General features: G+C 39.2%; 2 protein-coding genes across 14 annotated transcripts; one reads left to right on the forward strand and one right to left on the reverse strand.

Annotated features, from left to right (window-relative positions):
- Positions 1-184: 184 nt before the first annotated feature.
- LOC104712162 (uncharacterized) lies at positions 185-4,181 on the forward strand. 12 transcript variants are annotated; one of them, XM_010428997.3, is made up of 7 exons: positions 335-677; positions 1,136-1,305; positions 1,567-1,642; positions 1,737-1,903; positions 2,018-2,190; positions 3,010-3,084; positions 3,277-4,181. In XM_010428997.3, the coding sequence occupies exons 6-7, from the start codon at positions 3,067-3,069 to the stop codon at positions 4,099-4,101; spliced, it is 843 nt and encodes a 280-aa protein (XP_010427299.2). In that variant the 5' UTR covers positions 335-677; positions 1,136-1,305; positions 1,567-1,642; positions 1,737-1,903; positions 2,018-2,190; positions 3,010-3,066; the 3' UTR covers positions 4,102-4,181. The 12 variants fall into 12 exon arrangements, 8 of the variants coding, with proteins under 8 accessions (XP_010427299.2, XP_087320086.1, XP_019084887.1 ...); XM_087463960.1 differs by having other exon boundaries at positions 337-701; XM_019229342.2 differs by having other exon boundaries at positions 339-677; positions 3,274-4,181.
- On the reverse strand, positions 4,118-10,858 carry LOC104712159 (ABC transporter B family member 20). Of its 2 annotated transcripts, XM_087463955.1 has the most exons (12): positions 10,104-10,827; positions 9,849-9,903; positions 9,593-9,768; positions 9,273-9,473; positions 8,454-8,713; positions 7,988-8,298; positions 7,678-7,898; positions 7,243-7,583; positions 6,649-7,097; positions 6,316-6,489; positions 5,983-6,224; positions 4,118-5,751 (listed from the first exon to the last, which is right to left on the reverse strand). In XM_087463955.1, exons 1-12 carry the CDS (start codon positions 10,518-10,520, stop codon positions 4,522-4,524), a joined length of 4,077 nt encoding a protein of 1,358 aa, XP_087320081.1. In that variant the 5' UTR covers positions 10,521-10,827; the 3' UTR covers positions 4,118-4,521. The 2 variants fall into 2 exon arrangements, with proteins under 2 accessions (XP_087320081.1, XP_010427293.2); XM_010428991.3 differs by having other exon boundaries at positions 6,316-7,097; positions 10,104-10,858.
- Positions 10,859-11,156: the final 298 nt, after the last annotated feature.

Below are 11,156 nucleotides of genomic sequence, written 5' to 3' on the forward strand. Positions count from 1 at the left end.
TCTTTAGGTCTTGTTCCAATTTCTTTATTCTACTTCTATGGTCCCGGTTTAGTATTAAACCAACTCAAAATTCAATTGGCACATTGGTCTCCAAGTCTTCATATTCTTTATCAGTTTATTTAGATATTTTAGAAATAATACAGTACTGAACGCTTTATTGTGGAGCCTGAACAGTGAACACAATAAGCCAATCTGTACGCGAGAAACTCGTGGTTATCGGGAGTTCATAGCAAGGTTCTTAGAGTTTTTGTGACAAAAAAATAAATTAAAAGAAACAAAAAAAACAGAAGAGGCTCTCTTATATAATAGACTCAAATGATTTATAAGAGACGCTACGTGTCCTTATATCGTTGGTGGACAGAATAATACAAAAGCGAATTTTTTTTTTTTTGAGACAATTAATCTCTTCTCTCTTTCTCTGTTTCTCTCGCGATCAAGTCTCGATCCGACAAAGAAAGGTCTACTTTAATCGGAGGTTATAGAATCAGTGGAGTGTTGGGTCGGAGGCGATTTGAATCGGCAGATTCCAAACCCTTCCTTCTGATTCCAAATTCCTCTAAACTCAGATTTATTTTCCTCTCTCTCTTTCTCTCGCGATATGCTGAAACGACAAAGGAATTTGGAATCAGAAAGAATAATTTGGAATCGATTGATTTGGAATCAGAGGAAGGGTTCTGGTATGATCCATTTTTTTTGATATTGTTAGTGGCGAATCCTTAATCGCTTGTGTGTGGTTTTATTTTGACAGATTTGGGTCTGCTTTTTTCTCAACTTTTATTGCTTTGAATCGTTTTTCATGTGGAATCAGTGGGGTCAATAGCTTGGTGTAGTAGCTGTAGAAAATTAGATCATTAATTCTGTTAATTTACTGATATATTCTTTGTTTAAGTTACTGAGCCTGTAGATTTGTGTTGCTCTTGCTCTGTAACTATCTCTCAACCAATTCATAAAACTAATTGCAAGGATAAGAACCAAGATAAGGTTCTGATTCAGAACAAAGCCTGTATGCTTTATAGCTATAGCTTGTTTTCATTTTTTTATCACGAATTCTGAATTGAGATGGTGTTTTGTTACTACTCTTTGTTTTGGCTCTCATGGTTTCTGCATTCAGTCATGGCTTTTCATAAATTTGTAGTTCCTGATTACGTTGTTGGACAATCTGAAGCTGAAGCTTCTAAAGAAGGGAGGACCTTAGCAGATTTTTACTATGGGTGTTTGGGATATTCCGTCTACATGACTGAAAAAGACTCATCTGCCATTAAGCAACATACAAAGACTCAGCTTCCCGTTTGTGTCGGCCTTGAGGTTTGTCATTCATATCCCTTTTCTCTAGTATTCATTACATTGCTTTTGAAAGTTAGATAATTATGCCATGGTTAGGCTTTCTTGTCAAACTATTTGTTGGTCCATGTGTATGTATGCATTATTTTGAAGACAGTATCATCTTCTGCAAAAATGGAATACATATATAGAACTTGATAAACTTCAGTGGCAAGGAATATGGTCTACTTGGTACTGTTTTCCATCTCTACTTTCTCCATCGAACTTTCTTATTTTTCATTGCAGATACTAGCAGATAGAAGAGCAGCTTCTGGCAATAATTCATCTGTTCCAGTTCCTGCCCGTGTTCAAAATAGAAACGGTACACCGAATCTGCTCTTATTCACCAGTTTACGACAATGTAAGTGTGTCCTACCTCTTGTTTGCTCATCATTTTTTTTCTTTCTGTTGTATAGAATCTCGGGATCTGCCTAATTGATTCTGCGTGAATACAAAACCTCAAAGTTAGATAACTCTTAGGTCTACAGTAATTAGTCTGGTAAAATTGATGTTCTTGTTAACGCTGCTGCTGGCAATTTCCTCGCTGCTGCTGAGGATCTGTCTCCTAATGGCTTCAGAACAGGTTCGGTTCACTTTTTGATTAATGATTTGAGAGGAATTGTGCCTGAGGTTTTGTCAATTTGAGTGTGTTCGTTTAGCTAAAGGAAACGTTTTTATTGTGTGTGTGTGTGTGCAGTCTTGGACATTGATGCAGTAGGAACATTCAACATGTGTCACGCAGCACTTAAGTATCTTAAGAAAGATGGGCCTGGGAGAGACTCATCAACTCGTGGTGGTTCGATTATTAACATAAGTGCTACTTTGCACTACACGGCTTCTTGGTACCAAATTCATGTTTCTGCTGCCAAGGTAATTTCCTTTGTATGGTTAGGAAACAGGGAAAATGATATTATCATGATGATGTAGATCAAACTATCTTAAATTTGGAGCAAATCAGTATTAAAATTAATCATTCTCTCCATTTATAAATTGCACTTCTGTTGTAATATGTATTAATGTTTTTATTATGTTTTGTATGTTTAAAAATTAATTAAAATGCATTATTTTCTAGTTTTATAAAATCTTAAATGTTTACACATTTATACCACTTCTATTCTATTTAAAATTTTTAAATTTTAAAAAACAATATTTTCAAAAATAATATTCCCAAAATAAGAACCTACCAATAAAAGAGAAAATTTTATCTAAAAGATTATGGATTCTTATATTCCAAACAGTACACAATTAATTCATAAAAAATTTAAGAACTTCCCTTATATGAACCCCCCAATAATCTTGCTCTAAAGACGTTATAATATATGAATTGTTTTTTTGCTTGTTGCCAAAAGAAGACAGGGAACATCATTGCGTCTTGATAATGTCGAGTATTCATATCAAAACCTAATAAGTTTGCAGATGGGTTGCACGAATCTGTTAAAGACTAAGATTGCCACGTTAAATTGTCGATCTGGTGATTAGTACACGAAGCTTCTTTAATATGTAATGTAAGGCTGTTATTAATTGGGACCTAGATACTACGGATTGGGCACAAACCGTCTTGTTATGGACGTGTTCAAGTTGGTGTCTTGTCTTTTGAACCGCGGTATTTAACATATGGGTTCGGGTGAAACATGTTAAATGTGGTACGAATTACACTTCTTTGACACTTTTATTTTTGTATATATAAAGGTTACGTTATGGGCTTCTCTTTATCCATCGAAGACGACGACACACAGATAAACAAATATGAGCAATCATCAAACTGTAAGATATACCCTTCTCTCTCATGTCCCATCTTTCTTTCTTTCTATTATCTTCAAAATTATGAGATTAGCATTTTGATTTTGTGTTGTCTTTTTCCATCATATGATTCCACTGAGATTATCGATCGTGTGTTTCTTCTGTCTATGTAATCTGAAATTACTTGATTTTTGTTTTTGTTTTGGGGAGAAGCAGGTGTCGAGGCAATTGGAGCCATGGTGTGAACTTAAAGACAAAGTGGTTCTTGTGACAGGAGCTTCTTCTGGTATAGGAAGAGAGATTTGTCTTGATCTGGCTAAAGCTGGCTGTAAGATTATCGCAGCAGCTCGTCGTGTCGACAGACTCAACTCTCTCTGCTCTGAAATTAACAGCTATAATTCAACCGGAATCCAAGCTGCAGCTCTTGAGCTTGACGTTTCATCAGATGCAGCTACAATTCAGAAAGCGGTTAAGGAAGCTTGGGAAATCTTTGGAAAGATCGATGTGTTGATCAACAATGCCGGAATCAGAGGCGAGGTCAAGACGAGTTTGGATGTGTCAGAGGATGAATGGGAGAAAGTCTTCAGGACCAACTTAACCGGACCTTGGTTAGTCTCCAAGTACGTGTGCCTTATGATGCGTGACGCTAAACGCGGTGGCTCGGTGATAAACATCTCATCAATCGCAGGGCTTCACCGTGGGTTGTTGCCCGGTGGACTCGCATATGCTTGTTCCAAAGGCGGAGTTGATACTATGTCGAGGATGATGGCACTTGAGTTAGGCGTTCACAAGATCAGAGTAAACTCGATCGCACCGGGGCTTTTCAAGTCAGAGATTACAGAAAGTCTCCTGCAGAAAGAGTGGATGAAGAACGTGACCGAGCGTATTGTCCCGTTGAAGGTGCAACAAACTGTGGATCCCGGGCTTACCTCTCTTGTTCGCTATCTCATTCATGACGCTTCTCAACATGTGTCCGGGAACACATACATTGTCGATTCCGGAAATACATTGCCCGGTGTGCCCATTTTCTCATCTCTCTGAATTTTAACCCCATATCTTGGGCAATAATAAGTGTATACATTTACACATTCTCTACCACTTTAAAAACTTTACATACATCATTCATGTTTTTACAAGATCAAACCAGCACAAAAAAAATTACGGAAAAGACAAATAAACACTTTCCCGAATGATTTACCACCCTTCTCAAATCTTCGGATTCAATGAGCAAAATCGATATACCTTGGAGAACGAAGCAATGACCATGACCTACTTCTGAAGCTTCGTCTCCAAAAAAAAGAATAAGCAGGTCGAACACCATGGGAATCTACATCTACAGGCACTATCTGCTTCAGAACTAACCGTGGTTGTATAAATCATTTTTAGCATTTAGCTGTCCCTCCCGGGAATTATTGATCAGAGATGCCAAAATCATTTCTATCATCGAGAGAGCCTCAAACTCTATATTAGTCGATGTTGGCGTAAACCTTTACCGAAATGTGGTTGCATCAAACGGACATACAATCCGTTCTTTGCTGTTAAAGAATCATGTGTACCTTCCTCTACTATCCTCCCTCCATTGAGAACCACAATGTTATCCACATGTCTCATCATAGCCGCTCTATGTGCTATTAGAATCGTTGTTTTGTTCCCCATAATCAATGTGTCAAGAGCCTCCTGCACAACCCGGCTCGATTCAGATTCGATAGACGAGCTTGCTTCATCTATTAAGATGATGGGAGCATTCTTCAGCACTACCCGCGCTATCGCTATTCTCTGTTTCTGTCCCGGGGTAAGTTCCACGCCTCTCATCCCGATATGTGTGTCGTAACCGTGAGGTAAGCTGCTGATGAAATGGTGAGCATTTGCAATTCTTGCTGCTTCCTTCATCTCAGCTTCACTCGCATTATGTCTTGCATATATGATATTCTCTCTGATTGTTGTGGAAAAGATTATTGGTTCTTGCTGAACCAAACCCATGTGGCTTCTCAACCATCTCAAATTATACAACTTTAAGTCTCTCCCATCTAGTAGGACTTGACCAGCAACTGGGTCGTAGTATCTCTCTACTAGTGAGATTATTGTGCTTTTTCCAGAACCCGAAACGCCAACCACAGCTACGGTCTGTCCGCCACTGATTTTCAGACTGAAGTTGCTCAGCACAAGTACCTCGGGTCGAGTTGGGTAGCAGAAGTCGATGTTCCTCAGTTCAATGCTTCCGTAGACATTAGGCGGTTTGAGAGCAGAGTTATCATCTGGTTCAATTGTAGGGACTCGATCTATGATCTCAAAAACTGAAATGAGAGACTTACGTCGCTTGAGGATGTACGGTGCTAATCCAAATGGCTCGACAAGGGCAAATGTAGCAAATGAGAAAACCATGTACTCTGTTATAGCTGTGGATAATTTCATATATCCGCGGTTAACAGATAACGCAGTGCACCATAGGAGGAGCGCATTGCAGGCGAAAAGAAGAAACTGTGAGAAACCAAACGCAAAACCAATGACCATCCCATGGAGAAAGCTCTGTCTGAGTATCCGCTGGAGCTGCATCCTGTACAGTTCCATCACTTTGTTACCAGCACAGAAAGCAACAACAGTGTAGATGTTTCTAACAGCATCCTCGAGGACTAAAGATGCCTTTCTATGCATCTCCTGTATGCCTTTTGAGAATCCGCCAAGCCACAGTTTCTGCAAAATCGTTTTGGGGATGATTAGAATGTTGTGTCTGCTGAATAAATAAACATTTCTGAGCTACGTGCATTGAGAATGAGGAAAAAGAATGAGATACATGCTAAATCTCTACTTGAGTTTGAAGGTTTGCAAAATCAGAAACACATGTCATAGAGGGGATAATGAACACAAACTGACTAAAATATAATACTCAATTTCAAAAAAAATTCTAGAAGGAACAATGCAAACCTGAGCAATGGCAGAAAGTGTGAGAATTGGCAAAGTTGCCAATGCAACAAGGGCCAAACGCCAACCAAGCAGCAACCCAATAAGAAGAGCAACAATAACGGCAAAACTATCTTGAATAAATATTGAAAGCCTGTTGCTGAAGGCAGCTCGGACAAAAGTAGCATCATTTGCTAAACGCATGGATAACGTATCTGGACTGTTCTCTTCATCATCGAACCATCCAACTTCATTACGCAGCATTGCTGTAATATCAGGAAAATTAATGAACTGAGGCAAGTAAAAATAGTTAAAATTTGGTGAAGTAAATTATAATGAGTAAAAAATTTCCAATACCTGAGAACATCATCCTCCGAACTCTCTCCGTCATTTTCTCCCCCATTATGCCAAAATAGAAGTGCTGCAAGAAATTGGCAACAACTGTCACAATCCCCATGCAGGCAATGATTAAACACCATTTGTCAACCTCCTCGCGCAGGTGGCCTCCTTTGCTTTTATAATATTCTGTCACTACCAACGCAATGACATAAGCCAGAAGAGGATTGAAAGAGCCAAAGATGGCAGCACCAAGACTCCCTAATACAGCATAAAGCCACTCTGGGAAACTAAGCTGTGCCAACCTCCAAAATGAAGGTGACTTCTTGTGTTGAGCATCCTTAGCCCACTTACCATTTGCTGTAGTGTCATCAGAAAAACTAAGAGGACGACTAAACGTCTGTGAATGAGAACGCTCGTTTTTAGGATCGGATGTTAAAAGGGGTGAAACAGGGGACTCTGGATCTGAACCGTTTGATTTTTGACGGGGACACTGAACATCAATTTTAGGAAGTTCTGGTAACCTCATCTCGAAACTATCTTGCCTTTTGATAGTTGGCTCTTTATCAGCATCGTCCAGAGGCAAGCCATTTTCCCCCACTTTCTCAGGTGCAGGGCTATGATCATTAGGTGATTCTTCAGTATTAAAACACAGGTCCTGGGGACGGAACACACCATTACCTCTCTGAAGAGATGGAGACTTGATCATTTTGGGTGATGATGGTTCTTGGATGCCACAGTCAGCTGACGAGTCTCTCTCAACCTGAAACACCGCAGACTCCTTGTAGTTCCTAACTGGCATCCTGGACCAACATAAAAATTCCTTCACAAGTAAGCACCAGAAAATTCACACTCCTAGAGATTATAACAACAGAAACCAATGCCCAAACATATAGTCTGCCACATGACTACTACACGACTTAATAATTAAGTTCTAAGCTATCATACCTTCTTGGAAGCTTTGTTGCTTCTTCACACTTCAGAAGCTCAGCATACAGCCCACCAAGATTTATCAATTCATCGTGTGTACCCATTTCAACGAGCTGACCTTCCTCCATCACGGCAATATAGTCAGCATTTCTAATCAAACTTAATCGTCGGGCTATTATTATCGTTGACCGTCCCAACATCAGAAGATCGAGAGCCTCCTGAACAATTCTTTCAGCTTCGAAGTCTAGTCCTCCAGTTACTTCATCTAGCAGAAGAATTGTTGGGTTCAAAAGCACAGCTCTAGCAATCGAAAGTTTTATTTTCTGCTCCTCTGTCATTGATAAACCGGCTCTCCCGACCTAGAAGACAAACAAGGCATTTCCCACTTCAATGTTGAATACCAACTGAAAGAAAACAGGATTTCATAACAGTTTTTTTTCACATGATGTCTACCTGAGTTTCATATCCTTTCTCAAGTGAGCTGATAAATGTGTGTGCATGCGCAATTTTGGCTGCCTCCTCTATCTGATCATGAGTAGCATCACGACCATATGCAATATTCTCTCTTATGCTCAAGCTTAGCAGAGCAGGCTCCTGGGTAACCAGGCCTATTTGGCTTCTCAGCCACTCCAGTTTTAGATTTTTAATATTTGCTCCATCAAGGAGAACTTCTCCTGCATAAGAGAAAACCAAAGATGGAGTCAGCTCATAATTTTCTCCATGGACAGGTGAGTGGTGCATCTTAAATGACAAGTCAAAGTACCTAATGTTGGATCATAAAATCGTTCCATTAACGGAATGATGCTGCTTTTTCCAGAACCATTTCTACCAACAAGTGCAACTGCTTTTTTAGCAGGAACCGTCAGGTAAAATCCACTCAAGATTGGAATTTCAGGCCGTGACAGATAACTGAAATACACATTCCGGAACTCAATATTTCCTTGAACAGAAGCCAGCACATCTCCTTCTTGATTAGCCACAGAAGAAGAACGAGTTATCATCTCAAAAAGTCTATACGCAGCAATCCTTCCTTGATCAAAAGAATAGAAGTTCGTAGCAGCTTGGTTTAAACCCCTGCCCAACAGAATATGCATAATCAAGACATTATTCCATGTAATAACATGTGTATGTATGTAAATGTAATGCTAACATCAACCGAACATGTATTAAATATGATGTTAGTAGAGAGTAGAGACTGGGAAGATTTCTCCACCAGCAGAAAAGCTTACAGGCCACTTAAAATAACAGCAAAAAGAGCTGCTATGATTTCTCCACCATTTGCCCTTCCATTGTTAACGAAGAATCGTCCAATCCAAAGTTGCAGGGCACACGAGCATATAGCAAGCCCATAAGTAAATCCAAGTCCAAGGCCTTGCACAAGACTAATTAATATGCCATATCTCAAGGTTGCTTGAAGGGAGGTTGCATATGAATATTTTGCTAGAGTTTCATTTGTAAAGGCATATAAAGTCCTAATGTAAGAGATTGCCTGCACATTTAAGATAAATTATTCTAAGAATTAGAATATTCATACCAGACTCTAACTGAGGCAATAAACTAATCTCGGAAGGGAGCACTATAAAACGGGAACTGTAGGGTATACATTACAAAATCACTTGTAATCATGCATAAACTGGCAGAAGCTAAACTGATTCTTAATCGCGGTAACCTCACAGTATCTACTGAAGTAACCTAGAAATTCGTGCCTAAGTGCAATCTTAACCCTCTTGGATTCTGCCTACCATTTTCTGAACTTAACAAAAAAAGTTTGATTAAATAAGAGCTAAAAAGAAAAGATGCTTAACTCTCTAAGCATAATTCTAAGTCAAAATATGCAGAAAAAGAAAGTTCGATGCCAACAAGGCACATATGTATGTGAGAAAATATAGTTATACAAACTTTTAACAGTTAGTTTTTAGCTTCCAGTTTTCATACTTCAAGTATTCAGCGATCATACTGGAAAAAAACTTCAAGTTTTTAGATTGCGGCGAAGAGAAAATCTTGATGCTAATTCCATAATGTCTTAATAAACCTATCAATCCTAATACCTGTTCAGCAATGCCGGCTGCTTCAGCATATGCATCTTGTATGTTCTCAGCAAGTCTGTGGAGAAAAATATTTGATATGCCTCCTGCAGCAACAATGAAAGGACCGGTGGCTAATGTAATCAATGCAATTTCCCAGCAGTTGACAAATCCAATAATAAGTCCACTGATAAACGTAGCCATGTTATGAATATAATTTCCAACCTGCAAAGTCCAGGAACAGGAAGAAGATTAGAGAAATAGCATATCACTCACAGTGAAAAAGAAAGATATGAACGAGAAAACTCATAGTAGTCAATATAAAGGGAGCTGGACAGACATACTTTTTCGCTTAAAGCTGACTGAATGAGTAAGACATCGCTCAGCACTTGGCTCACAATATCCCCATTATTACCATATGTATCAAAGAAACTCATATCCTGATTCAATAGTACTTGGACATACTTGGACCTGATCACAGCGGTCTGCCTCTCTCCAGTCAGAATCCAGCAAGAAACCTCTATTATAAGAAACATTTAGTAAGAGTGACTGTTAAATAAGAAACATTTAAATATGTATATTAAGCAAAAAACAACTTACCAATCCAACCAGAAAAGAAAACACCCCCGGCGATGTAGACGATAGTCAATGAAAGCTGCACAAATGAGCATAAGTAACTTGAGATGGCTGGTTCGTATCAATGCTTTCAATAATGGAAACTGAAGCTAAACAGTTCAAAACACTCTTTCTCTCAGTCTCTCTCTCCCTCCAAACTATTCTAATGGCAAACTGAGAAACACATAATAATTAAGCCAAAAGCCAATTCGGAGGTAAATCGTCAAAAGCGAAACTAACCTCGACGAGCCGGTCAAACTGATCCCGAGATCTCTGGTGAGTCGAATCATTAGAGAAAGCAAGAACCTCAACAATCTTGGCGAAGTAATGCAAGTAAACAATAAGCGCAGTACCATGAGCAGCAGCAGCAACGGAACCAACAATCATAAGCACCCAATCGAAACGGTCAGCGCAAGCGAAGAGCTGAGAGAAAGGAACAGCAGCAGGAGGTGGCTCAACCTCGTCTAGCTCATCAATCTCTTCATCAGCGTCCGCTTGCGCTTGCGCCGCCGCCGTACCCGTGCCACCACCACCAGACTCAGCACCAGGGTCGAGATAAGGAGAAGGAGACTCGGGAGGCTCGGAGACTTCAGAGACTGGAGTTAACGGTTGCATATGAGGTGGAGACCATCCGAATAAACCTCTGGAGATCATCATCTTTGGAGTCCCCGAAGGAGCTCACCACGACGACTCACCTTCTGTGTATAAGAAGAGAAAAAAAACCCTAGATTTAGAGTTTCTTTAGGGATTTCGAATTTGGTTTTAATAGCTAAAATTAGCTCTGGATCTGTTCTAAGCTTTTTTTTTTTTTTTTGTATTAGATGAAGAAGATGGAGAAGAAGAAGAATCGTAGCAGAAGCGGAGAAGAAGAAAATAATTTTCTTCCGCCTTTTTTTTTTTAATTTAATTTTTTGTTTTAAGTTTTTTTTTTTTGGTTCCTCCAATAATTTTGGTGAGATCTTTTGATCTTTGTGTTGCCGTTGCAGTGCTTTGTCATGTGTTTGTACTGTGCCGTCAAACACAAAAGAGCTGGTTCTGCTAAACGGTCAATGCGACTTTGGATTTTTTTTGGGTACGTTTTTCTTAAAGATATATTTTTACTGGTGAATTAATGAAAAACGCGAATGCTAATTTAAAAAAAAAATGAAACAGTCAGTCTAATTTCAAGTTCTGAAAATAATGGATCCGCCAATGGTAAAAATTCTATGGATGCTGAGTTGAAAATGAACAATTGCTATTGGTCTGAGTTGGGGAAAATAGTAATACTGTCTAGCTGGTGCACTATGTGGTGTC

The sequence above is a fragment of the Camelina sativa genome, chromosome 9, assembly GCF_030686135.1.
Source record: "Camelina sativa cultivar CO46 ecotype springtype chromosome 9, ASM3068613v1".
NCBI classification, from domain to species: domain Eukaryota; kingdom Viridiplantae; phylum Streptophyta; class Magnoliopsida; order Brassicales; family Brassicaceae; genus Camelina; species Camelina sativa.